General features: G+C 42.7%; 2 protein-coding genes across 2 annotated transcripts; one reads left to right on the top strand and one right to left on the bottom strand.

Annotated features, from left to right (window-relative positions):
* Positions 1 to 9329: 9329 nt before the first annotated feature.
* Positions 9330 to 20653, top strand: pcnx4 (pecanex 4). Its single transcript, XM_031789197.1, is given in 18 exon segments — positions 9330 to 9726; positions 10480 to 10615; positions 10617 to 10837; positions 10839 to 11077; positions 11080 to 11212; positions 11324 to 11503; positions 11651 to 11930; positions 11932 to 12391; positions 12394 to 12531; positions 18171 to 18214; positions 18217 to 18276; positions 18349 to 18528; positions 18590 to 19024; positions 19026 to 19288; positions 19426 to 19577; positions 19580 to 19608; positions 19806 to 19985; positions 19987 to 20653. Coding segments are annotated over 17 exon segments (3132 nt in total). The 5' UTR covers positions 9330 to 9726; positions 10480 to 10534; the 3' UTR covers positions 20044 to 20653.
* On the bottom strand, positions 20485 to 27496 carry dhrs7 (dehydrogenase/reductase (SDR family) member 7). The gene is made up of 7 exons (XM_020501242.2): positions 27256 to 27496; positions 26561 to 26713; positions 26273 to 26379; positions 23179 to 23418; positions 22958 to 23080; positions 22470 to 22685; positions 20485 to 21169 (listed from the first exon to the last, which is right to left on the bottom strand). Exons 1-7 carry the CDS (start codon positions 27377 to 27379, stop codon positions 21122 to 21124), a joined length of 1011 nt encoding a protein of 336 aa, XP_020356831.1. The 5' UTR covers positions 27380 to 27496; the 3' UTR covers positions 20485 to 21121.
* Between the last annotated feature and the right edge of the window lie 300 nt (positions 27497 to 27796).

The following is a 27796-nucleotide window of genomic DNA, read 5'->3' as shown; positions in this document are numbered from 1 at the left end:
CTTCCATTTCAATATTATCGCTTGCACAGTGCTCCTTGGGATGTTTAAAGCTTGGGAAATCTTTTTGTATCCAAATCCGGCTTTAAACTTCTTCACAACAGTATCTCGGACCTGCCTGGTGTGTTCCTTGTTCTTCATGATGCTCTCTGCGCTTTTACCGGACCTCTGAGACTATCACAGTGCAGGTGCATTTATACGGAGACTTGATTACACACAGGTGAATTGTATTTATCATCATTAGTCATTTAGGTCAACATTGGATCATTCAGAGATCCTCACTGAACTTCTGGAGAGAGTTTGCTGCACTGAAAGTAAAGGGGCTGAATAATTTTGCACGCCCAATTTTTCAGTTTTTGATTTGTTAAAAAAGTTTGAAATATCCAATAAATGTCGTTCCATTTCATGATTGTGTCCCACTTGTTGTTGATTCTTCACAAAAAAATACAGTTTTATATCTTTATGTTTGAAGCCTGAAATATGGCAAAAGGTCGCAAAGTTCAAGGGGCCGAATACTTTCGCAAGGCACTGTATATATATATGTGGGTATGAATATATATAAATATATGTATTTACCCCCAAAATATATGGGGGATCTGAAATTATTCAGACAATTACATTGATGGAAGCTACAATCTATCCGCAATATTAAAGCTGATCCACACACTAAATGTAAAAATAAAAGTAGGGAATTAGCAAGGGAAACGGACAGATCAATAACATTATATTGCTATACTGACTAATAAAAAATCACATTGCACAGTCAAGAAATGTCAAAATATTGGTCTTCAATCATTTGGCAGCTTATTTCATCGTTTGATTCAGGTCTAGCGAGATTGAGGCACAAATAATAGCTAAAGTTAGTGAGCTAGCTAATGTTAGCCAATGTTTGGCAAGCTCTAATGGTACATCAACTGCCGAAAAACTAGCCAAGTTAATTTACTTCTGTTGAAACAGGACAAAAAGGCTATAAAACATTTCAATACACACAACAGCTGTTAGATGCTGCTACCTGACAGATGGCTAAAGCTGAACTGGCTGTGGTGGCCCACTAGCTAGTTCATTCTCTTCAGAAGGATCTTCAGTCGAGAGGGGATGAATCATGTAATGTTACACATTACATGTCAGTTACACTACTAGCTCAGCACTGGAAATAAATACTTATTTTTCTGTTAAGTCAAACAACAGTTACCTTGCCAGCTACATCAATCAAATAAAGAGGAGCCTGTTTAGTTTCTGCTCTGCTTGCTTTTACAACCCGGAGAAAACACACAGAGACAACAGCTCCAGACAGCAGCATCGTGCTGGTCCTATAATAATAGCTTTGCCTTCGCACAGCCTGTCCGCATGCTCTGTAGTGTCCGCACAGTCCTAAATCCTGCCGTCTGAAATCACCAAACAGTCAACCAGACCTCTCTGAGGCGTCTGTATGGTCCCGAAGCACACCAATGCGCTTTTTGTATCACTCTGCAATTATAAAACTGAGGGGGTCAAAAATGCTACTTTAAAATGTGTGTGTGTGTGTGGGGGGGGGGGGGGGGGGTCATGTCCCCCCCGTCCCCAGTGAAAGTTGCGCCCCTACACACACACACACACACACACACACACACACACACACACACACACACACACACACACACACACACACACACACACACACACACACACTACATGGGGCCATTACTGCTGGTCCACTGACTCACTTCATTCTGCTGTGTCTGTGCATTCAGAGTACCATTAGCCCAAGACTGTGTGAATAATTGCTGAATGGACCATGTTTTCTGTGCTATCTACTAAGATTCCAAGGCAGGGGGTTGGGGTTGTGGGTGAAGTGAGAGGGTTGAGCACATTAATGGATGTTTAAGCTCAATCATCAAATAATACAGACTACAGCGCCTTAAAAAGTGAAAGTTCATCCAGGGGATGAAGAATATAATATAAAAGATATAGCCTAGTTCTATATTCGTTATAAAGGAAAATATTCTGTGACCAAGTCATGAGGATAAATATATTACTTATTCATAACATATCGAAGCTGTGTGTAATGTGTGCATGGGGTACAGATTACAATTATCACAACACAAATCAGATTCCTTGAATGCTTATTCTGAAGACGAAATTGAATTTTACTATGGCAACCACGTGTTTCCACAATGTAACATTATCAAAATGTGAATATATTTATCTTTCACAAGGTACGTATTATGTTGCAAGTTAGTTTTACAGACCCACAAGAAAATACCCCATTCAGAGATAATCTTGACATAATGCTCTCTATAAAAACCTGTCATTGTCTTATTGTTGTGGTCTGTCAGGCTCCCTGTAATTAATTTTCTGTCTATCTCCCTGGGGCAAAATAGGAAAGGATAGAGAAAGAGGGATAATGAGCGAGAAAGGGAAAATATGCTTATTCTGTGTATACTCGAAAAGCATGCCCTTAAAAAAGCAACAACATGTAGTTATTTATTTTCTTCAGTTCATATATATACAGTGCATTCGGAAAGTATTCAGACCACCTCACTTTTTCCACATTTTGTTCCATGACAGCCTTATTCTAAAACGGATTAAATTATTTACACACAACACCCCATAATGACAAAATTAAAACAGGTTTTTAGACATTTTTGCAAATGTATTAAAATTAAACAGAAATAACTTATTTAGAGTACATAATTATTCAGACCCTTTGCTATGAGATTAGAAATTGAGCTCAGGTGCATGCTGTTTCCATTAATCATCCTTGAGATGTTTCTACAACTTGATTGGGGTCCACCTGTGGTAAATTCAATTGATTGGACATGATTTGTAAAAGCACACACCTGTCTATATACAGTGCCTTGCGAAAGTATTCGGCCCCCTTGAACTTTGCGACCTTTTGCCACATTTCAGGCTTCAAACATAAAGATATAAAACTGTATTTTTTTGTGAAGAATCAACAACAAGTGGGACACAATCATGAAGTGGAACGACATTTATTGGATATTTCAAACTTTTTTAACAAATCAAAAACTGAAAAATTGGGCGTGCAAAATTATTCAGCCCCTTAAGTTAATACTTTGTAGCGCCACCTTTTGCTGCGATTACAGCTGTAAGTCGCTTGGGGTATGTCTCTATCAGTTTTGCACATCGAGAGACTGAAATGTTTTCCCATTCCTCCTTGCAAAACAGCTCGAGCTCAGTGAGGTTGGATGGAGAGCATTTGTGAACAGCAGTTTTCAGTTCTTTCCACAGATTCTCGATTGGATTCAGGTCTGGACTTTGACTTGGCCATTCTAACACCTGGATATGTTTCTTTTTGAACCATTCCATTGTAGATTTTGCTTTATGTTTTGGATCATTGTCTTGTTGGAAGACAAATCTCTGTCCCAGTCTCAGGTCTTTTGCAGACTCCATCAGGTTTTCTTCCAGAATGGTCCTGTATTTGGCTCCATCCATCTTCCCATCAATTTTGACCATCTTTCCTGTCCCTGCTGAAGAAAAGCAGGCCCAAACCATGATGCTGCCACCACCATGTTTGACAGTGGGGATGGTGTGTTGCTTTTACGCCAAACATAACGTTTTGCATTGTTGCCAAAAAGTTACATTTTGGTTTCATCTGACCAGAGCACCTTCTTCCACATGTTTGGTGTGTCTCCCAGGTGGCTTGTGGCAAACTTTAAACTACACTTTTTATGGATATCTTTAAGAAATGGCTTTCTTCTTACCACTCTTCCATAAAGGCCAGATTTGTGCAATATGCGACTGATTGTTGTCCTATGGACAGAGTCTCCCACCTCAGCTGTAGATCTCTGCAGTTCATCCAGAGTGATCATGGGCCTCTTGGCTGCATCTCTGATCAGTCTTCTCCTTGTATGAGCTGAAAGTTTAGAGGGACGGCCAGGTCTTGGTAGATTTGCAGTGGTCTGATACTCCTTCCATTTCAATATTATCGCTTGCACAGTGCTCCTTGGGATGTTTAAAGCTTGGGAAATCTTTTTGTATCCAAATCCGGCATTAAACTTCTTCACAACAGTATCTCGGACCTGCCTGGTGTGTTCCTTGTTCTTCATGATGCTCTCTGCGCTTTTAACAGACCTCTGAGACTATCACAGTGCAGGTGCATTTATACGGAGACTTGATTACACACAGGTGGATTGTATTTATCATCATTAGTTATTTAGGTCAACATTGGATCATTCAGAGATCCTCACTGAACTTCTGGAGAGAGTTTGCTGCACTGAAAGTAAAGGGGCTGAATAATTTTGCACGCCCAATTTGTCAGTTTTTGATTTGTTAAAAAAGTTAAATGTCGTTCCACTTCATGATTGTGTCCCACTTGTTGTTGATTCTTCACAAAAAAATACAGTTTTATATCTTTATGTTTGAAGCCTGAAATGTGGCAAAAGGTCGCAAAGTTCAAGGGGGCCGAATACTTTCGCAAGGCACTGTAAGGTCCCACAGTTGACAGTGCATGTCAAAGCAAAAACCAAGCCACGAGGTCAAAGGAATTGTCCATAGTGCGCCGAGACAGGATTGTGTCAAGGCACAGATCTGGGGAAGGCTACCAAAAAATGTCTGCAGCATTGAAGATCCCCAAGAATGCAGTGGCCTCCATCATTCTGAAATGGAATAAGTTTGGAACCGCCAAGACTCTTCATAGAGCTGGCCGCCCATCCAAACTGAGCAATCAGGGGAGAAGGGCCTTGGGAGGTGACCAAGATCCCAATGGTCACCCTGACATTTCTTCTGTGGAGATGGGAGAACCTTCCAGAAGGACAACCATCTCGGCAGCACTCCATCAAGCCTTTAGGCCTTTATGGTAAAATAGCTAGACGGAAGCACTACTCAATAAAAGGCACATGACAACCCACTTGGAGTTTGCAGAAATGCACCTAAAAGGACTCTCAGACCATGAAACAAGATTCTCTGGTCTGATGAAACCAAGATCGAAGTCTTTGGCCTGAATGCCAAGCATCACATCTGGAGGAAACCTGACACTATCCCTACGGTGAAACATGGTGGTGGCAGCATCATGCTGTGGGGATGTTTTTCAGCAGCAGAGACTGGGAGAGGGAAAGAGTCCGGATTGAGGAAAAGCTGAACGGAGAAAAGTACAGAGAGATCCTTGATCGAACATCTCTGGAGAACCCTGAAAATAGCTTTGCAGCGACGCTCCCCATCCAACCTGACAGAGCTTGAGAGAATCTGCAGAGAAGAATGGGAGAAACTCCCCAAATACAGGTGTGCCAAGCTTGTAGCGTCATACAGAAGACTCGAGGCTGGATTGCTGCCAAAGGTGCTTCAACAAAGTACTGAGAAAAGGGTCTGATTACTTATGCAAATGTCACATTTACATTTTTATTTTTTATACATTTGCAAAAAATAAAATAAACTGTTTGCTTCGTCATTATGGGGTATTCTGTGTAGATTGATGTCAAAACTATTTAATCAATTTGAGAATAAGGCTGTAACATAACAAAATGTCAATGGGTCTGAGCACTTTCTGAATGCACTGTATTCCATCGATTATAACCTCATACATGAATGTGCTTGTATTGACATCAACTGGTTGCTTAAGGGCAAGGAGCTGTATCCGTATAACCACTATTTATTGCCACAAATATTCTGTGATCCATTTGCAACTACCCCTCTAACCACTCCCTGACCATACCCAGTCTCTAATCTTTCCTGACCCTATAAGTCTGAATTCATAAATGGATATCCCACTATCATATGTAAAAGACAAAGGGGTCAAGGGCTATATTTTAGTCACTTTCGCAGGATTTACGGGTATAATATGGGTTGTTGTAGCTGCTGAAGGGTTTTTAGTTTGTTTATTTTACACGGGGCGGAGCTTTTTTTTTGAAGACGACAGAGAATAACCTCCTGTCCAACCCTACCCCTTCAGTCCTAGTCAACAACAACTGTAATCTCTTTTACTCCAGGTGATTTTTCTTTGTGTTGATATTTTAGCCTTATCTCTTGATCACTCTCCATGATCCTCCTATTTAGTCTCCTTCCTCTCTCACCCTGACAGAAAATATAACATCTGGAAGGACCAGACAAGCTATGAACTGCAATCCCTTTCATGATATTAAAATAAAAAAAGGAGCTGATTTGCTCTTATTCATTAAACTATGATAAGTTCAAATGTAATATTGATATTAGTAATCCTTTGAGTCATTTGTGGTCAGCGCATAAGCTCTGGGAATTAAAGACACTGTCAAGTGTTAAGGTAGAAAATGACTTGGGATAAGGATAGACTGAAGCTACGTATGTATTTGATGTCATTCTATTTACAGAGATGGATGTGATTTTCATTGTTCTTGAGGGAAAACAATCGGAGGTGGTAAATCCCTTCATTATTTTACGTTGCCTGAACAACAGTAGCCTGTGCTATGTGCTTTTATTCGACTTCTATGTAGTATTAATTTTGTCCTATTTTTTCTCTAAAAACAATTGGCCATCCCCGCCATCTCATTATACCTAAAGGACTTGTTTACTGATTAAGCATTGTTTTAGACATTTGAAGGAAAGGTGATTTAATCAGTGCAGATTCTCCTTATATAAAACTCTCAAACAAGAACTTACTGTACTGTAGCCTATAGAAGAGATGAAGCCATTGCCATCGTATGTAACCTCAAATTATCTCTTTGAAATAATTGTTGAGGACAATAACAGCAAAATCTGATGTGATTTGTGCTTTGCTCACACTGTATGGAATCAACTTCTCCTACCCTTCTGCACCTTCCAACATCCTGATCGTTTTTGGCCTAATCACAGTCAAAATCCCCTCAGTCCCAGAGGTGACTCTCAATTAACCCTGAACTGAAAGTTGATCTTGACACCAGTGAACTAAGGTCCCTCTTTGTATACAGTATTGGGAATGGAAATCCTTTCACAATTGGTCACCCATTATAATATTTACAGTTAAAGTTTACATACACCTTAGCCAAATACATTTAAACTCAGTTTTTCACAATTCCTGACATTTAATTCACGTAACAATTCCCTGTCTTAGGTCAGTTAGGATCACTACTTTATTTTAAGAATGTGAAATGTCAGAATAATAGTAGCGAGAATGATTTATTTCAGCTTTAATTTTTTTCATCACATTCCCAGTGGGTCAGAAGTTTACATACACTCAATTAGTATTTGGTAGCATTGCCTTTCAATTGTTTAACTTGGGTCAAACGTTTCAAGTAGCCTTCTACAAGCTTCCCACAGTAAGTTGGGTGAATTTTGTCCCATTCCTCCTGACAGAGCTGGTGTAACTGAGTCAGGTTTGTAGGCCTCCTCACACACGCTTTTTCAGTTCTGCCCACACATTTGACATGGGACTGAGGTCAGGGCTTTGTGATGGCCACTCCAATACCTTGACTTTGTTGTCCTTATTAAGCCATTTTGCCACAACTTTGGAAGCATGCTTGGGGTCATTGTCCATTTGGAAGACACATTTGCGACCAAGCTTTAACTTCCTGACTGATGTCTTGAGATGTTGCTTCAATATATCCATATAATTTTCCTCCCTCATGACGCCATCTATTTTGTGAAGCGCACCAGACCCTCCTGCAGGAAAGCACCCCCACAACATGATGCTGCCACCCTCGTACTTCACGGTTGGGATGGTGTTCTTCGGCTTGCAAGTGTAACAGTATAGACTTTACTTCCGTCCCCTCGCCCGACCTGGGTGCGAACCAGGGACGCTCTGCACACGTCAACAGTCACCCTCTAAGCATCGCTATCCATCGTTCCACAAAAGCCGCGTTCCACAAAAGCCCTTGCAGAGCAAGTGGAACCACTACTTCAAGGTCTCAGAGCAAGTGACGTCACAGATGGAAACGCCACTAGCGCGCACCTCCGCTAACTAGCTAGCCATTTCACATCGGCTACACAAGCCTCCCCCTTTTTCCTCCAAACATAACGATGGGCATTATGGCCAAACAGTTTCATCAGACCAGAGGACATTTCTCCAAAAAGTACGATCTTTGTCCCCATATGCAGTTGCAAACTGTAGTCTGGCTTTTTTATGGCGGTTTTGGAGCAGTGGCTTCTTCCTTGCTGAGTGGACTTTCAGGTTAGGCCGGTATAGGACTTTTTTTTACTGTGGATTTTCATACTTTTGTACCCGTTTCCTCCAGCATCTTCACGAGGTCCTTTGCTGTTGTTCTGGGATTGATTTGCACTTTTCGCACCAAAGTACGTTCATCTCTAGGAAACAGAAAGCGTCTCTTCCTGAGCGGTAATGACGGCTGCTTGGTCCCATGGTGTTTATACTTGGGTATTATTGTTTGTACAGATGAACGTGGTACCTTCAGGCATTTGGAAATGGCTCCCAAGGATGAACCAGACTTGTGGAGGTCTACAGTTTTTTTTCTGAGGTCTTGGCTGATTTCTTTTGATTTACCCATGATGTCAAGCAAAGATACACTGAGTTTTAAGGTCGGCCTTGAAATACATCCACAGGTACACCTTCAATTGACTCAAATTATGTAAATTAGCCTATCAGAAGCTTCTAAAGCCATGACATCATTTTCTGGAATTTTCCAAGCTGTTTAAAGGCAGTCAACGTAGTGTATGTAAACTTCTGACTCAATGGAATTGTGATACAGTGAATTATAAGTGAAATAATCTGTCTGTAAACAACTGTTCCAAAAATTACTTGTGTCATGCACAAAGTAGATGTCCTAACCGACTTGCCAAAACTATAGTTTGTTAACAAGAAATGTGTGGAGTGGTTGAAAAACGAGTTTTAATGACTCCAACCTAAGTGTATGTAAACTTCCAACTTCAACTGTAGCTATCCGTACGGCAATGATAAGAAAAGAGCAGTTCAATGCAAACATGAGGATGTGTGTGTTTGGGCATGTGTCTCTCTCTGTCTGTCTTTTGGTCTGTCTGGTGAGGGGACTCCCCAAAAAAATGACACTTCGCCCAAAGTGATTTTCGCAGCAGGTTAATTAAGAAAGCTTTTTTTTTTAAACGAACCCTTTTCATAATCTTAACCTAATTCTCCTGCTGCCTAAGTTCTCCTAACTTGCTACAAAAAAAGTAACTTTCAATAATATCTGTATAGAAATGTTTTTAGATAGTCCCATCTGGTGAGTGGGGTGAGCAGAAGGTCACAAGAGAAAAGAATGTGAAGTATTGGGGAAAGAAGCAGTATGTGTTAATTGTAGGGGTGCCCATGGGGCTGGGGATCAGAAGTGTCTGGTGCGAGAGAGGCAGGTTGAGTGTACCAGGGTTGGAGTAATGGAGAGGGTGTCCATATGCTGAGGCAGTGAAGAAAGTAGAGGAAGATGGGTCAATGGGGGAGGGATTCTGAAAGGATTCGTTTGAGTGGTAGATCTGTGCCAGTACAGAGGGATAGGCCAACGAGTGATATATGCTTCAGTAAGATTGGCTTTGTAGCATACATAGCAATGGTTATCAACGGTACCGCAAAAAAATAGAGCTTGTGGTGCGGGGAAGTATTTGGGTGTACGAGATTTGACTTCAAAAGAGTTACAGTTGAGTGATGGTGTCCCATCCTTCCAGGCTGTTAGCCTGAGCTAGGACTAGATGGGTTTAAATATTGGAATAGGGTTAGATTACACAGTATTTTATTTTTTTCTCTCCTTTTCCCACTCAAGGTATAAGAGATTTATACCCCAGTCTAGTTGGTGGCGGTAATGCAACATTTATTGGATGCCAAACCACGAAGAAGAAGAAGACTACTAAGAAGAAGAAGAGCGGGGTGGAAATTGATGGGTAGGCTGAGTTTGACTGTTTTGTCACAAAGTGCAAACATTGCCGAACCTAGTTAGAGCGCACGCCCTCACTTATTGTTGTGATTATTTTCTAGCCTCAAATGTTAGCTAGCTATCGTTGCTCACTGGGAACGGCACATTTAAGACATTATTTTTGTATCTAAACAAATTGCTATACTTACTGTCGAAAATTAATAAGACAGCCGCTTAATTTAAAGGATATCCTACCTCTCCATTCAAATGTACAATAGGTAAGTTAGCTAGTTAATGTTAGCTAGATAGCTAAATTTAATGTAGCTAGCTAATTATTTTTTTCACAAACGTTATTTCTGACAATCGCCTCAGTAGCTAGCTAGCCATCCCATATATATAAATGCAGCTAGCGTATGTTATGCTGTTAGCTTGTATTTATGTTTTCTTTGCAACCTTGCTGCGATAACGTTAGCTAGCCATTACCGTCTACATGTTTTAGTCAAGGTCAGTTTATACAACATGTACTAGTGTAGCTTTGCAATGTTATTGACCTGACTACGAACTTAGTCATCCGTGCGTGGGTGACTGACGCACCCAGGCAGCCAGCTCTTTGACAGCAGTTGAAAACATACCTAGCAAACCTGTTGACAATTATACATTACTGATGTTAGGTAGGTTTTCGAGGGAGTTTGTATAATTAAAAAAAATATATATATCCTGCACGCAGCATTCCTTTTGTGGCAGACATGACTCAAGCTGCCTCTTTGATCTTGTCCTATAGGATGACACGGATGCTAACTGCAGCCCCAGAAAGATGACCTGCACCACCCTAGGGCATGGTCAGGATGGGGCCAGATGTGCCCTTGCTCAATGAATACAAGCAGGAGTTCTGGAAGCGTTTCCCTCAGATAGTGCTGGGGGGGTCCGTGCTTGAAGTTGGGCTACTGCGCCCCGCCTTATATCTATGTCAACCAGGCGATCTTGTTCTTGACACCATGGCTGTTGGGTGGCATTGGCACGCTGCTGTGCCAGCTGCAGGAGGAGCTCCACGCTGCCGTGCTGTCTGCTATGCTCATGCTCGGGGCAGCAGTGGGTGTCCAGGCCCTGGCACTGTATGCAGCTCGCAGGAATGGCACGGTTGGGAGTGCCCAACATCCTGGCAGATGAGGAGGAGGTGGAGTTCACCAACTGTGTAGGCCCAGAGACAGTGAGGTTCATCGCCCCAGGGAAGAGGTTTGGGCTGAACGTGGTGCTCCACACCATGCTGGCGGGGACCCTCTGTGGCCTGGGAACATGGTATGTGCTCCTGGGCAGGTTAACTACACTCTACGGCAGTGTGGGTGTAGCCTTGGTGTTCTTTGTCCTGAGCTGGGTGACTGTACGGCAGAGTACTCCCTTATCATCAACACGGCCGCAGAGATGGCCACATTCCAGGCACAGGACACCTATGAGATCATCCCACTCATCCGACCACTCTACATATTAACTGTCATAGCTGTGGACCTTGCTGATAAGTAAGAAATAACCAAATTGGTCTTAATGACTGTTTTGAAACATATGGATATTTTGATAGGATTGCTTACATTTTGTGATTTGCTTGTTTTTTTCCCTATGCTGGTGTCCAGATTTACAGATCCAGTGCCAGAGTTCCAGCTAACCAGTCAGGTTCTTCATGTGGTGTTCCTGGTCCGGCTTCTGCTGTTGGCGCTGGGAATGCTGTCACCTCTGGACGCCCTCCTCCTTTGGGGCATGGAGCAGGCACTGGTGTTCGGTTTGGGCTGCTCTCCCATGTCCAGTAACCTTAGGTTTATTTTGCTTGCTACATCAGTTGTTTTTTTGTCAACATTTAGATGCTGTCTGATTATACTTAAGTCACTGATGTAGTTCCTTGAGCTCTTTACCATATGCCTGTGTGAACGCCTATGATTCTGTGCTCTCTGTCCTTCCTAAAGGTTGCTGGGGATGTTCGCCATATCTGCATGTGTCACTGTTTGTATCTTCTTCATCCCGTCCACCGTGGGTGTGGTCGTCTTCTCCATGGCCATGGAGTTTCTGCTTAGTTTAGATCTCAGACAATTTGGGGCACATTGTAGAGGAGGGCCCAGGGTGACCCGCGGCAACAGTGGATGGTGTAAGGGGGCATCCTCTGCCACTCCCCGCTGGTTTGGCTGGCAGTTGTGCTGCAGGGAGATGCTGCTCTACCTGGGGCTACTGCCCGGGAGCCATGGCTGAGGCAGGCCTCTTACATCACTTCCTCAGTCCCTCTCAGCACCAGAACCTGGCCAGGGGACCTCAAGCTGCTGTCAGCTACCTCATCCTCTTCATTGTCTGCTGGGCTTCTGCTGGGCTCTCGGAGAGATCCAGGGAGCCTGTTTTTGGAGGAGTATTCCTCAACCCATTGTACCCAAGAGGAATGGCCAATCCCCGGGTGTTCAAGCAGCGCAAAGTTTGTGTCTTTCATTTGTCAACCCAGGTGGGCCTGCTGAGTGATAGGCTGCTCCAGTTCCTGTCCAAGCTGAAGTTTGCCCTGACCCTGCTGGTGACCTCCTGGACTGAGAAGAAACAGCGGCTTCAGTCGGCCGGGACCCTCCTGGCCCTGAACGCTTCCCTGTGTCCTCTGCTGCTCTCTGTGGTGTTCCTGTTTGCCATGATCTCTGCTCCTCTGCTGCCCCTCTTCACCCTACCCATCTTCCTTTGGGCTTCCCTAGGCCTCAGCATAGTTGGGTTGGGCCCGTGGGCACCGCCTGCCTCTGTCCAGACTCCATTTACTACCAGCAGATGAGTGGGAGCCTGGCCTTTGCTCTGAGGAGTACCTTCACCAGGGGATCACTTCGTTTGTGGGTGTCACTCTTTAGTTATTTTCCCCTGTTTCTTATTTGCATTTTCTTCCATTCATTGGTGAACAGTGTTTTCCACTAGCACTGGCTGTCGGCTAAACAGCCGACAGCCAGTGACAGGGAAACAATGCTGGCTTGACAGTCTGCTGTGGGCAGTGTGATTTGTGTGCGCTGAGGTTTGGTTGGTTGTAGTCAAATTTATTTACAAAGAGGAAGGGGAGAGCATGATGCTTTGAATGAATTTCAGGGCTCTACGATGTGACCATTATACTTGCATATGCGCCAATAACTAGATGTGTACGAACTGAAAAAGTAAGCTTAAGTATGAGCGAGTTGTGATTTATAGCAACAACAGAAAATCCATCCGTAGCTATTTTCAATGTCTTTATGCAATTTTGTTTCATAGCTGGTAGCTAATCACACAAAGAACCATAGAAATAAGAATGATTTATTTCTATACAAAGACCTATGTAGAGTCCCATATATCCCAACTTGCGCGCAGCAACAGTGCCTGGGGCGCTGTGCGCACTGAAATATACATTTTTAGAAGCGCACAACTATAGAAGTTGGTCAAATTTACCAAAAAGTCTACTGAAGTGTGACTTTGTCCTTGTGTTTCTTGGCTATTTATGTTGTTTTGTTCACACGCTAGGTTGTTTAATGTTTGTTTGAGCTTGCTCAATTGGTACTAGCAAAGGTATGTCGGAGAATCTGTTAGACATGCGAATCCCACCGTTACCATGGTAATGGCCCGCCCCTGAGAGACAAGCTCAGAGACCGTTTATCTAAAAACCATCAGACTGCTGAACTGGACTGACCACCTACTCTGATTCTCTGCACCTTAGCACACAGACACATTTACAGTGCATTCGGAAAGTATTTAGAACCCTTAACTTTGTTACAGCCTTATTCTAAAATTAATTAAATACCACCCCCCCCCCCCCCCCCTCCCTCCTCCCTCCTCCCTCCCAATCTACACACAATAACCCATAATGACAAAGAGAAAACAGGTTAAGACATGTTTGTATATTTAATGTAAATAAGGTATGTTTTTTAATTTTAAAAGTATTCATACCCTTTGCTATGACTCAATTGAGCTCGGGTGCATCCTGTTTCTATTGATCATCCTTGATGTTTTTACAACTTTATTGGAGTACACCTGTGGTAAATTAAATTGATTCGACATGATTTGGAAAGGCACACCGCTGTCTATTTAAGGTCCCACAGATGACAGTGCATGTCAGAGCAAAAACCAAGCCATAAGGTCTAAGAACGTCTGTAGAGCTCCGAGACAAGATTGTGTCAAGGCACAGATCTGGGGAAGGGTACCAAGAAATGTCTGTAGCATTGAAGGACCCCAAGAACACAGTGGCCTCCATTTTTAAATGGAAGAAGTTTGAAACCACCAAGATGCTTCCTAGAGCTGGCCTCCTGGCCAAACTGAGCAATCAGTGGAGTAGGGCCTTGGTCAGGGAGGTGACTAAGAACCCGATGGTTACTCTGAGAGCTCCAGAGTTACTCTGTGGAGATGGGGGGGAATCAACCAGAAGGACAACCATCTCTGCAGCACTCCACCAATCAGTTCTTTATGGTAGAGTGGCCAGACGGAAGCCACTGCTCAGTAAAAGGCACATTACAGCCAGCTTGGAGTTTGCCAATAGGCACCTAAAAGGACTCTGACCATGAAACAAGATTCTTTCTCTGGTCTGATGAAACCAAGATCGAACTCTTTGGCCTGAATGCCAAGCATCACGTCTGGAGAAAACCAGGCACCGCTCAACACCTGGGCAATCACATCCCTAAAGTGAAAAATGATGGTGGCAGCATCATGCTGTGGGGATGTTTTTCAGCAACAAGGACTGGGAGACTAGTCAGGATCAAGAGAAAGATGAATGGAGCAAAGGCCAGAGATCCTTGATGAAAACCTGCTCCAGAGCACTCAGGACCTCCGACTGGGGCGAAGGTTCACCTTCCAACAGGACAACAACCCCAAGCATAAAGCCAAGACAATGCAGGCTTCAGGACAAGTGTCTGAATGTCTTTGAGTGGCCCAGCAAGAGCCCGAACTTAAACCCGATCGAAAATCTCTGGAGGGATCTGAAAATACAGTGCCTTGCGAAAGTATTCGGCCCCCTTGAACTTTGCGACCTTTTGCCACATTTCAGGCTTCAACATAAAGATATAAAACTGTATTTTTTTGGTGAAGAATCAACAAAAAGCGGGACACAATCATGAAGTGGAACGATATTTCAAACTTTTTTAACAAATCAAAAACTGACAAATTGGGCGTGCAAAATTATTCAGCCCCTTTACTTTCAGTGCAGCAAACTCTCCAGAAGTTCAGTGAGGATCTCTGAATGATCCAATGTTGACCTAAATGACTAATGATGATAAATACAATCCACCTGTGTGTAATCAAGTCTCTGTATAAATGCACCTGCACTGTGATAGTCTCAGAGGTCCGTTAAAAGCGCAGAGAGCATCATGAAGAACAAGGAACACACCAGGCAGGTCCGAGATACTGTTGTGAAGAAGTTTAAAGCCGGATTTGGATACAAAAAGATTTCCCAAGCTTTAAACATCCCAAGGAGCACTGTGCAAGCTATAATATTGAAATGGAAGGAGTATCAGACCACTGCAAATCTACCAAGACCTGTCCGTCCCTCTAAACTTTCAGCTCATACAAGGAGAAGACTGATCAGAGATGCAGCCAAGAGGCCCATGATCACTCTGGATGAACTGCAGAGATCTACAGCTGAGGTGGGAGACTCTGTCCATAGGACAACAATCAGTCGTATATTGCACAAATCTGGCCTTTATGGAAGAGTGGCAAGAAGAAAGCCATTTCTTAAAGATATCCATAAAAAGTGTTGTTTAAAGTTTGCCACAAGCCACCTGGGAGACACACCAAACATGTGGAAGAAGGTGCTCTGGTCAGATGAAACCAAAATTGAACTTTTTGGCAACAATGCAAAACGTTATGTTTGGCGTAAAAGCAACACAGCTCATCACCCTGAACACACCATCCCCACTGTCAAACATGGTGGTGGCAGCATCATGGTTTGGGCCTGCTTTTCTTCAGCAGGGACAGGGAAGATGGTTAAAATTGATGGGAAGATGGATGGAGCCAAATACAGGACCATTCTGGAAGAACCTGATGGAGTCTGCAAAAGACCTGAGACTGGGACGGAGATTTGTCTTCCAACAAGACAATGATCCAAAACATAAAGCAAAATCTACAATGGAATGGTTCAAAAAGAAACATATCCAGGTGTTAGAATGGCCAAGTCAAAGTCCAGACCTGAATCCAATCGAGAATCTGTGGAAAGAACTGAAAACTGCTGTTCACAAATGCTCTCCATCCAACCTCACTAAGCTCGAGCTGTTTTGCAAGGAGGAATGGGAAAAAATTTCAGTCTCTCGATGTGCAAAACTGATAGAGACATACCCCAAGCGACTTACAGCTGTAATCGCAGCAAAAGGTGGCACTACAAAGTATTAACTTAAGGGGGCTGAATAATTTTGCACGCCCAATTTTTCAGTTTTTGATTTGTTAAATAAGTTTGAAATATCCAATAAATGTTGCTCCACTTCATGATTGTGTCCCACTTGTTGTTGATTCTTCACCAAAAAAATACAGTTTTATATCTTTATGTTTGAAGCCTGAAATGTGGCAAAAGGTCGCAAAGTTCAAGGGGGCCGAATACTTTTGCAAGGCACTGTAGCTTTGCAGCAACACTTCCCATCCAACCTGACAGAGCTTGAGAGGATCTGCAGAGAAGAATGGGAGAAACTCCCCAAATACAGGTGTGCCAAGATTGTAGTCATACCCAAGGACTCAAGGCTGTAATCACTGCCAAAAGGCATATTTTAAAAGTAAAAGGAACAAAGTACTGAGTAAAGGGTCTGAATACTTATGTAAATGGGATGTTTAAAAAAATATACATTTGCAAAAAAATATAAACCTGTTTTTGCTTTGTCATTGTGTGGAGATTGTACTTCAAACCGGGGAGGCTTGTTACTTTTTTATTTGGCTTGCGACTCCAGGTACTGGGTGAAGTGAAAGTACTTTGATATAACTGTTTAATTTCCAGTCATGACTTTGTAGCTTTTGTACAATGTATGAAATGGTAAGGTAAACATTACATTTACACCGGCAGTAACGTTGTCAGACTTCCTTATTTACCCACACGTTACAGTATACATTACATACTACATGCATTAGGTGTTGGGCATATGTTTTCAGTTTAATCTTTAACCCCTATTGTTGGGAGAAGCCATTAATTTTCCAACCACAAGCAGTTAGAACAGAACTGCACTCAGTGTTCCAGCTCCGTGTCCTCATGGTTGTTTTATAACTTACTGTGTATGTTGACTCAATCGCAGTGACAGTGAACTTTTAGATTGGTCGAGCAGTGAATGTATGCAGATGAGAGAGCCGGGCGGGGGGAGCCTCTTATGGTTTCATATTAAGAGGAATGTTGTTGTGAGTTGCTCAGTAGAGACGCCGGCAGTAATGTAAGCTTGCAGGATCCAGTTGTGATTCCCGAGAAGTGACCCGAATAAAATCGTTCTGATCTGTATTCATTACATCCAAATGTTTCAACACCATTAACCTCATACTCTAAAGCCAGCCAGAGCTTCTTCCAAAAAATGTGTTCAGTGCTCTATTTGCTGTCAGCAGGGGGGCAAGGAAGAAACTGAGCAAGTACAAGCTTAATTATTTATTGACTACTCAAAACAGAAACAGAAATTGCTATAGTAATGTCATCACTCAATTTTGTTTTCTTGGCTAACTGGGGGTGCCTGAGCTGTGATGTTTAATTTAGGCTAAGCGCTTGTTGGGCATGCTATACCCAGTAGAACGAGGAGAGTTTGTAGTGTAGTGTTCTTTTTTTCTCTCCCTTTGCCCCCTCTGTGACATTGGCGGCTGTGCATCAGTGAGCGGGAGCGGAGAACGCACAGCGTGTCATTTCCCATCGCGAGGCAGCGTCGGTGACTATTCCGAGACGCCGCTTTAGGATATGACATTATCCTTGAACACTAGTCAAACTTAAACGAAAGCAACCATCGCTCTGCCACTACAACTTCACAAAAAATGTCTGTCCGCTCTCCCCTCTGTCGACCAAAAATGAAATGCCCCCTCGTACAAATTCCCCAAGTCTACTCCCATGAGACGAATGAATATTTAGAGACTAATGGAAAGCCGAGGAATATAAGGAATTCACTATTTAGATCTGTGCAGTCAGCCAGTTTAAACTGTATCATGACCTTACTCTACAACTGAAATGGTAAGTTAATCCGACAGCCAAGTTATCCACAGCCGAAAAGACTCACTACTGATGCAAAATGAAAGGGTTCTGTGACCAGGGGGAACTTATCTATGTATATACTCCAAGCTTTCTCATCTTCAGCCCCCAGAGGATAGCATCTTTTGACTGCATGTCCTATAATAATAATTTACCACTGGGATGACTGTGACCAAGTATAACACCACTCAAAGGTTGCGATGAGAATATGCTATGAAAAGGGACATGATGCATAATGGAATCAGCCTTACCCAAAATCTTAGCTGTGGATAAGTGTATGAAGAAGCTGATAGGCCTAAATTAGATTTTTTTCCTTCCCTCTGAAGGTTCTCTGGCTCCTGGCTTCCACTTCCTGGGTTGCTTCCAGGACACCGCATGGTTTGGATCATGATCTTGGAGAGAGGATATGGCTACTGCACGGTCAACATCAAGGTACTGGTTCATTAATGGTTATGTGTTTGAATCGCTCATTTGTGGTGAACTCATTTGACCATTTTGTTTCAGGGTCTGGAGCTGCAGGACACGTCGTGCCATACAGTTGATGCTCGGGGGGTGGATGAGGTGTTTGAGGGGGCCTTTGAGCGGCTTGGTCTCAACCAGGGGTTAAACCTGCACTTGGGTAACGCCCTCACCCCATGTGCTGCCCTGCCTGTCCGCGTCTACTCTGATGCCCGAAATGTGCTCGCATGACCTGAGGAAGTCCAGGATGACTTCCTGAAGGCCCTGGTGTAGCTGCTGCTGAGGAACTCTGTCCAGAGACATAAGACTTTTACTGGGGACACCGGGAAAGGAAAGTAAGTTCCAGCCCTCCCATCTTGGCCAGTCAACTGTCACCCAGCCTTCAGAGGCTGTTATGGTGGAGTCCGTCTCCTCTCTCAAGTTTAGACGGGACAGCTCCAGTTTGACGACCTCCGGTGACTGGTCAGATGAGGATGACCTGTTTGGGGCTCAGCCAGCCAGGAGGACGGTGGTGCTGGTAAGTACGGAGGCCCAGCTGGGGGACACAGTGCTCCACACCAGCCCCTCACTGCCAGGCTCTGTGGAGATGGGCAGTAGGTTTGAAGAGTCCTCCGGCATCTTGGCCCATGCAAACTTTAGCTGCCCCCACACTGAGCTGTTCAGTCGGCCCCCTGGGTGGAGGACATCCCCCTTATCATCCCGGTTGCAGCAGCCCTATGCTTTTGTTCCCCGAGTGGTTTCGGTTCACTCTGGGGCAGTTGGCGCTGTCCATTCAGGACAAGGCTTTGGAAGATGTGGCCAAAGCCCTGAAGGAGGATGAGGAGCTGAGGGACCGGTCATGCCTCATCTCCCTGGGGACAGAGTCTGCCTTTACCAGCCCCAGCTATGTCTACAGGGTCTACTGTGGGGACGTGCCTTGGACAGAGGGGCTGGAGTGGCTCTCTGAAAACAAAGAACTTGACCAGCTTGCACTTAAGGCTTTCAGGTAAAGAGGGTAGGGGTGAAACATAGGTGTAGCTGCTACCCAACATATGGAATCTAAAATGTATATACTGGATGTGTGTTACACATTAAATGTTGCTATCCAAAGCTTGTACCTGTAACTGATCTATTTACCTGCAGGTACAGTTTCAAGCTGCTGTTTGATCAGGTGAGTCTGGGGCCAATAGATAGTCTTGAGGAGCTGTTCAGCACACTGGAGGAGTATGAGAGGGACTGGTACATCGTCCTGGTGGCTGACAGAGGCTGGCAGGACTGTGTCCTACAGGAGAAACCCTCTTCTCACTGGGCCATGACCTCACCCTGGTAACCACACTACACCTGTGTTTCTGTTACCTTACTAACTCACAGGGTTCTCACTAAAGTAACCCAACAAACAACTGATGAACTATTAACATTGCTTAAAAATTGTTTGTTTATATAGAGTGTGGTGTGTGTATTTTAAACTGAGCTAGTGGTCAGTACAGTAAGTAACCTCTACCTGCCTGTCTCTGTCTCCACAGAGCACTTACACAGGGCTGGTTCAGGTAGGCCGTCCGAATGAGGTGGTGGTGCGTGGCCAGTGGGCTAACCTGTCCCGGGACCTGCTCTACGCCACCAACGATGATGAGGAGCACTACAGCAACCAGGCCCACCCCATCATGCTGAGGAACCTCACTGTCCAGGCAGCCAACCCCCCCCCCCCCCCCCCCGGGGTACCCCATCTACTCCTCTGTCCCCCTGTACCTCCCCTGCTTCTAACCTCAACCCCTTGTTGGGATACGCCATCTTCACTGACTTCCCTATACCCACCCTGCCTCGTGTTTGCCTAACTTTGTCACTGGGTAAGCCCAATGTTGTGACCTGTATATGTGAGCCAAAACAAAAAGTGTTTCTAAATAAAAACAGGTGCTCATGTCTCAATGTATGATTTTTTTTTTTGCTAAATTCAATCTCTTTTGGGCTTAGTTGTGGTCAATTTGCAGTTTACAAGTTAATCTAGTCGCCTACCCCTGCACAAGGGTATCTTAGGAAAGTACCTGGAAGGCAGATTAAAACAAATGGTTTCATTCATGCAGGAGTGACATTACCAAAGGTGTGGTACTAGTTCAAACAATGAAATATCAGCTTTCTGGAGAAAACATATTTACATGGGATATAATTATTTAGAATACATTTATCATTGTGGAAAAAACATTTGTATCATGTGTAAATTAAATTTAATCGTGGACAGCCAACACAGTGCCAATTTCATGATAAACTTATTTAGTAATTGTTTTCCCTCAAATACAGTTATGTAATGCTCCCAAAGGCAAAATGGGACAAAAATGTTGCATTTTTAAATGATTATTCCGTTTTAAATACAAGGATGTGCCTTTCGGTTGGTCTTCATTTTGCTATAATTTTGTTTACAGTTCTTGTTTTTAAGACTAACCAATGTTCTCTTGTACATACTGGTGTGTAATTGTATATACACTTATAACGTTTTCAAAGAAACCTGATAGGCTATTGTTTACTGGAGATTGGTCAGTGCTGTAGACATTCATCACAGATCTGTGGGGAGTGCATTAATTATACTCCACCTATCAGACAATCAATTTAATGTTCCTCCTTATTCTGAAATACTTTTTCCCCCATCAACTGAGTCAGCCTGGACACATCCTAATTTCATAGGCTAGAGAAAAATCTTCAATGTCTCTATTTCCACCCTCATCCCTATTCTTCTGCTTTGTGAAGAGAGCTGAAAGGAAAATGTTTTAGGATAGACAAAAATGAGACAATTGCTTCCAGGTTCAAGTTCACCCATTTCAAGGTGGAGCTCAAGCATTTGGAATGTCTTTCAGGAAGACTTGGGCTTTGGCTTTGTGAAGTACGCAGAGTCTGCATCCTGTAAAACAAAGCTTAATTTTAAAGTTGTTTTTTCGACTGTTAAAAATCTGTATCACAGGCAAAATATAAACATTTTACATTCTGGGGAGACACTCTGTCACTCAAGAAGTTAAGGTATCAGAACATGGACTTGTCAACAGGATGATGTGGGAATAGGTCATATCTCAGTTTAATGAAAGGTGACTGATTCTACTTTATCCATATATGTCCTATGTTCTGAGGCCGATCTTGCTTCATTGTCTGTTTTAGGTGTCTAGATTTCAAATACTGTTCATTGACAGATGAAGAATGAAAACCTGCAAACTCACTAAGTTACCTTTGCCTTTCCTCAGTCTGTATTTTCTCTCCTTTGTATAATTTTTTTAATATATTGACCAAACCTTGAGCATTCCTACACACAACTAAACCACAGTGGTTGGGCGACATTGTCCATTCAAATCCTGACACAAATGTCTGGTCAGTCAGAAAATGACCTTTCTGCGTGGCCCTCAGCTGTCCAGCAGAGGCCACCAGACGTAGAAGTCAGTCACTGCCACTGGGAAGCAGTCATGCCCACTGCTATACCCTGGCCAGTGTGGCCGCCCCTTCTTTTTATCAGGCTGAAGCAAGGTCAGTAACAGCTGAGCCCCCTAGCTGTTAAGAGACAGCTCTAAATAGAGTCTGCTTTACTCAAGTATTTGACTGTTCACACGGTTAGTGTCCCCTTATTCCTGGCCTGGAAAGGCAAGGTTAACCTTAGAATGTGAAAGCAAGGCCATGCATAAACGATGCCTAGTGCAGGGATGGGCAATTCCAGTCCTCTAGGGTCTGATTGGTGTCACTTTTGCCCCATCTAACACACCCGACTCCAATAATCATGATCTTCAGTTTAGAATGCAATTCGTTTAATCAGCTGTGTTTGCTAGGGATGGGAGGGAAAGTGTGACACCACTCCAGCCCAGAGAACTGGAGTTGCCCATCCCTGACCTAGTGCGTTTCACCCAAATCGTCCTTGTGTACACCCAACAGTACACATTTTTGATGTAGCCCCAGACAAACTCACCTGATTCAACTCATTGAGGACTTGATTCGTTGACAAGTTGAATCAGGGGTGCTTGTCCGGGGCTACAACAAAAGTGTGTACTGTTGGAGGTACTGGAGGGGACTGGAGTTGGGAAACACTGCTCTATGGAATACACTGAGCTCTAAGTTATGATCATTCTAAATCGGCAAAACTGTAACAATATATAGTATGCAGCTCAGAAAAAACATTCTTCAGCAAAATCATGTTGTGAGACCTACAGAAAACCAATACTAACCAGGCCAGCCTTGAAGTTCTGCACCCTCTTCCTGCCCAGCACATCAGTGATGAACCAGGCCCAGGTGGGAGCATACTGCCACACATAGTAGAACAGCAGAAATGGCTGCTGGGCAATCCACATCTCCTTGGTGCCATTGGCTATACCCACCAGGATGAGACGCACACAACGACTAGTGACCATCTTGTGTTGCTGGTCCCCAGCAGTGGGAATGGCCTTAGATATAGAGGGGATAAGACAGGAAATTAATGTCAACACTCGTACAAAAATGTTCAGTTCAGCGGAAGTTAAATCATACTTTAATGACAATTATTTGAATGACCAATGGCTTTCCCATGAATGCGTTTGTGACATCTTGACAATAACAAAATGTGATGCAATTGCAACGTAAGATGTAAAATTAAGCATGAATTCAGCAATAATGTGAAAAAAATTCAATAAAAAAATTCAATGTGAATAAATATTCACAATTTAGAAGCAAAACCCACCTTTCCCACTTCTTCTGTGAAAGCATTCTGGACTATCTGTGACTGTACAGGCCCTGGACATACTGTGCTGATGAGTATCCTTGGGTATTCAGTCAGCTCTGTTCGAAGAGAATTGAAGAAGCCCTGTGGAAAAAGTAGATTGTCATCTCAAGATTTTAATCAATCTATCTAGATGTTGTACAACTACAAACGGGCAGAGGGTGGCCCATGATTGATCTCACCTGAAGAGCGTGTTTACTGGCAGAGTATCCGGTTGCCAGAGGTGCCCCAGCCAGGCCGACCACACTGCTTACAGTAACTACACTGCCCGACCCTCGCTGCGTCATGTGGGGCAACACCTGCTTGGTAAGTGACACTGTGCCCAGGAAGTTGAGCTCCATCAGCGCCTGGTACACATCCACATTGGTCTCCAGGCACAGAGAACGCTGGCTGCGGCCACCATTGTTAACCAGGATGTCAATCTAAATGGGCATAGTGCAGAGAGAGACCGGAACAAAGCAAGCCATGTATCACCAATTATCTTATTCTTCAAAGGAATTTATTGAATTCATGATACACTGGTAACAAAATCAAGACTTGGTTGTGAACATTTCTGCCAAAGGTATAATCAAAACACAGATTCCAAGTGGAAACAACCTCATGTCTCAGAATAAGAGAACACGTCTAATAAGACAGCGCTAATATTGGACTTAGCCTTGAACTGCATTTTCATGTGCATAATTTGCCTTTGGGAGCTGGTTGGTAGTAAGCTAGTCTGATTAAATCAGGCTGTAATACACAAATAATTGGTATATACAGCAAGAAACATTTGTATACAAAATCGTTGACAGTAAATGTTCTTTACAAACCAGAATATTGAATAAAATTACACGTGAACTTACTCTACTGGTTGTCTGTGCGGTTTGACCTTCAGCGGCACAAAATTTGAGACAAAATATCCACAGGAAAGTATTGGATAAGTGACTTTTTAGACAGCCGGTAGGTATATAGTTCAGTACATTTAAAATGGTATATTATGAATCAGGGGAGGATGGAGAACAATCCACACCTCAGGAAAGAATATACCTACCGGCTCTCTAAAAAGTTGGGTAAACAATACTTTGCTGTGGACATTTTGTCTCAGAGACAACAGGTAGAGTAAGTTCAAATGTAATTTTATTTAACATTCTGGCTTGCAAGGAACATTTATACAATTTTACACACAAATGTTTCAGGCTGTATATAACAATTATTTGTGTATTACAGCATGATTAATCAGACTGGTAGTGAGCATGTCTGTTGAATATAATGTATAAATAAGGCCAGTCTGGTTAGACTATTAAGTAAATGCGAAGAAATTATGTCCTACATCAGTGGTTCCCAAACTGAGGGGGTCAGCAGGGGGTCAAGCCACAGTGGGAACCACACATGCAGAGATCTTCCGTTCACCTACTCTGCATCTCACAAAGACACGGAGGTTGGAACCAAAATTCTCAAATTTGGACTCATCAGACCAAAGGACAGGTTTCCACCGGTCTAATGTCCATTGCTTGTGTTTCTTGGCCCAAGCAAGTCTCTTCTTATTATTGGTGTCCTTTAGTAGTGCTTTCTTTGCAGCAATTTGACCATAAAGGTCTGATTCACGCAGTCTCCTCTGAACAGTTGATGTTGAGATGGGTCTGTTACTTGAACTGTTAAGCATTTATTTAAACTGCAATTTCTGAGGCTGGTAACTCTAATGAACGTAACTCTAATGATCCTCTGCAGCAGAGGTAATTCTGTGTCTCTTCCTTTCCTGTTGGCGGTCTTCTTGAGAGCCAGTTTCATCATAGCGCTTGGTGGTTTTTGCGACTGCACTTGAAGAAACTTTAAAAGTTCTTGAGATTTTCCGGATTGACTGACCTTCATGTCTTAAAGTTATGATGGACTGTCGTTTCTCTTTGCTTATTTGAGCTGTTCTTGCCAAAATATGGGCTTGGGCTATCTAATGTATACCACCCCAACCTTGTCACAACACAACTGATTGGCTCAAACGCAGTAAGAAGGGTTTGAAATTAGAGTGTCTAGTTTGAGAACAGACGCCTCTCACAAGTCCTCAACTGGCAGCTTCATTAAATAGGACCCACAAAACACCAGTCTCAACGTCAACAGTGAAGAGGTGACTCCGGGAAGCCGGCCTTCTAAGCAGAGTTGCAAAGAAAAAGCCATATCTCAGACTGGCCAATAAAAAGAAAAGCTTAAGATAGGCAAAAGAAAACAACACAGACACTGGACAGAAGAACTCTGACTAGAAGGCCAGCATCACGGAGTCGCCTCTTCACTGTTGACCTTGAGACTGGTGTTTTGCAGGTACTATTTAATGAAGCTGCCAGTTGAGGACTTGTGAGGCATCTGTTTCTCAAACTAGACACTAATGTACTTGTCCTCTTGCTTAGTTGTGCACTGGGGCCTACCACTCTTTCTATTCTGGTTAGGGCCAGTTTGCTCTGTTCTGTGAAGGGAGTATTTCACAGCTTTGTGTGAGATCTTCAGTTTCTAGGTAATTTCTCACATGGAATAGCCTTCATTTCTCAGAACAAGAATCGACTGACAAGTTTCAGAAAAAAAGCCATTTGGAGCCTGTAATCGAACCCACAAATGCTGATGATACAGAAACTCAACTAGTCTAAAGAAGGCCAGTTTTATTGCTTCTTTAATCAGTTCAACAGTTTTCAGCTGTGCAAACAATTGCAAACGGGTTTTCTAATGATCAATTAGCCTTTTAAAATGATAAACTTGGATTATTGGATACATTTGATGTTATTTTAATGGACAAAAAAAAATAGCTTTTCTTTCAAAAACAAGGACATTTCTAAGTGACCCCAAACTTTTGAACAGTAATATATATATATATATATATATATATATATATATATATATATATATATACACACACACACACACACAATATATATATATACACACACGCATACATAGATAGATATATATATCTCTATCTATCTACACATACATACACAAGACAATTTCAAGGAACTCAGTCCAGCTTCAAACTGAACGCACAAGGTGCAATTTCAAAATTTGGTAGTGAATCATCAGTTCCTCTTGTCATGTTAGTCATTGCATACCTTGCATACACATCTCCCCCTCCCAGAGTGAAAATGTTTGGGAACCCCTGTCCGACATGACTAATGCCTGGTTACTTCTTCAACCTTTATTGAGTGGTTAATCAATTGGAAATGGTCAGACACTGAATTAAATTGAACTAACTTAAAATCCCAATAAAATAAAGACTGATAAGGGAGAGTTATTACAAATGATCAAGTGTAGTGGTCTTACATTGCCAAAGTGCTTTATAGCAGTTTTCATTTTTGCCTCATGGGATGCTCTCTCCAGCAAATCAAGTGGAAGAACAAGAATATCCTTATCTTTCAAGTTGAAGTGCTCTTGGGAAAGAAAAATGAAAAATGTTAACTGGTCTGCAAATTCAAGGGCTAGGTGTATAAAATCACACTTACTACTGTGACTGCATTGAAGCAGTAATGCATTCTTAACAGTAAAGAAAATTAACCTAATTGTGTGCGAGAGAATACTGTTTTCATTAGACGAGAGAACTATCATCCTCACCCAAACAGTGAAGTTTCACCCTATCCAACTGATCCACACGGCGGGCAGATAGAATCAGACGAGACCCACATCCAGCTAGTTGGTAAGCCAGCTCCTCCCCTATGCCACTGGAGGCTCCTGTGACCCACACCACCAGTCCTTTCAACTTGGTCTCTAGAAAACAAGCAGCAGATTGTGTTACTTTTCACAGCAAATACTGAGAAACAGTACTACAACCTTGTTTGTGCACGGTGGTGAACAGTCATATTGTGCCATACAGTTGTAGTGGTCATATTCACTATCACCTGGTTTCTCCAACTATAATAGAACAGGTCCTTCCATGTTGTTGTAATTTCCCCCTATTGGCAAGCAACCAATGTAATACAAAGATACATTTTGTTTATATGACAAATTCTGTAGTCGGACCTCTCTAGATCTCCAGATGTTCCATATCATTGCTGTTCAAATCTGAAGGAGATCCTGAGAGGTCAAAGTCTGCTTGGTGCTCAGAACACAGAACGTGTCATCAAAACAACCTTTGTGTTACATTGGATGGATTCTTCAACATGGAACTGCACTGAAACAATGTAGATATACAAGTGAGAGCAATGTGTAACAGTCTGTATTGAAATATTGACTCCTCGTACATTGCCACATTGTAACGACTGCCTTGAGTTATTGTTCAATACAAGTTAATTAAGGGACAGGTATGTTACCTGGCTTGCTCCCAAACAAGGTTGCCCATAGTAAGGTCAAGTCAGCGTCCGCAAATAAGAAGCACACAAACTGTACAAGCAAGCAAAGTGCAATTCCTGTGAGCAACGTCACGCCCAAATCCATAGTATTCTGGCTTGTGTGAAAATGTTATGAAAGTCGCAGTACAAGAACAACAGTTATCTGCTCTCCAGCGTTAGAACAAAACGCTGTAATAAAAACGTAAATAACCCGGAAGCGACTATTAATAGAAACGAAAACACTTCCGGTTACAGTTTACTCAATTAGAAGATATTAAAGACAGATTTAGAATTTAGAAATACATGTCAGGATAAATAGATAGTGTTCATGCTGATATTTGGCGCACTGTGACGCTTTAATAGAGACAGAGAGTGATAAAGGATAATGTGACAAATAAATGTATTAGTGAGAAAAATAAGATTGGCCACAGCTATTTCCATACGAAATGTATTTTTTGTTTCTGTTTATTCTGTATTTGCCTTTACAATGTTTAATCCATGTATGGGTTTTTGCTTTGATATG

Source organism: Oncorhynchus kisutch, linkage group LG14 (assembly GCF_002021735.2).
Source record: "Oncorhynchus kisutch isolate 150728-3 linkage group LG14, Okis_V2, whole genome shotgun sequence".
Lineage (NCBI taxonomy): Eukaryota > Metazoa > Chordata > Actinopteri > Salmoniformes > Salmonidae > Oncorhynchus > Oncorhynchus kisutch.
Note: the sequence above shows the minus strand (reverse complement) of the source record. Positions and strands in the feature narration are given on the sequence as shown.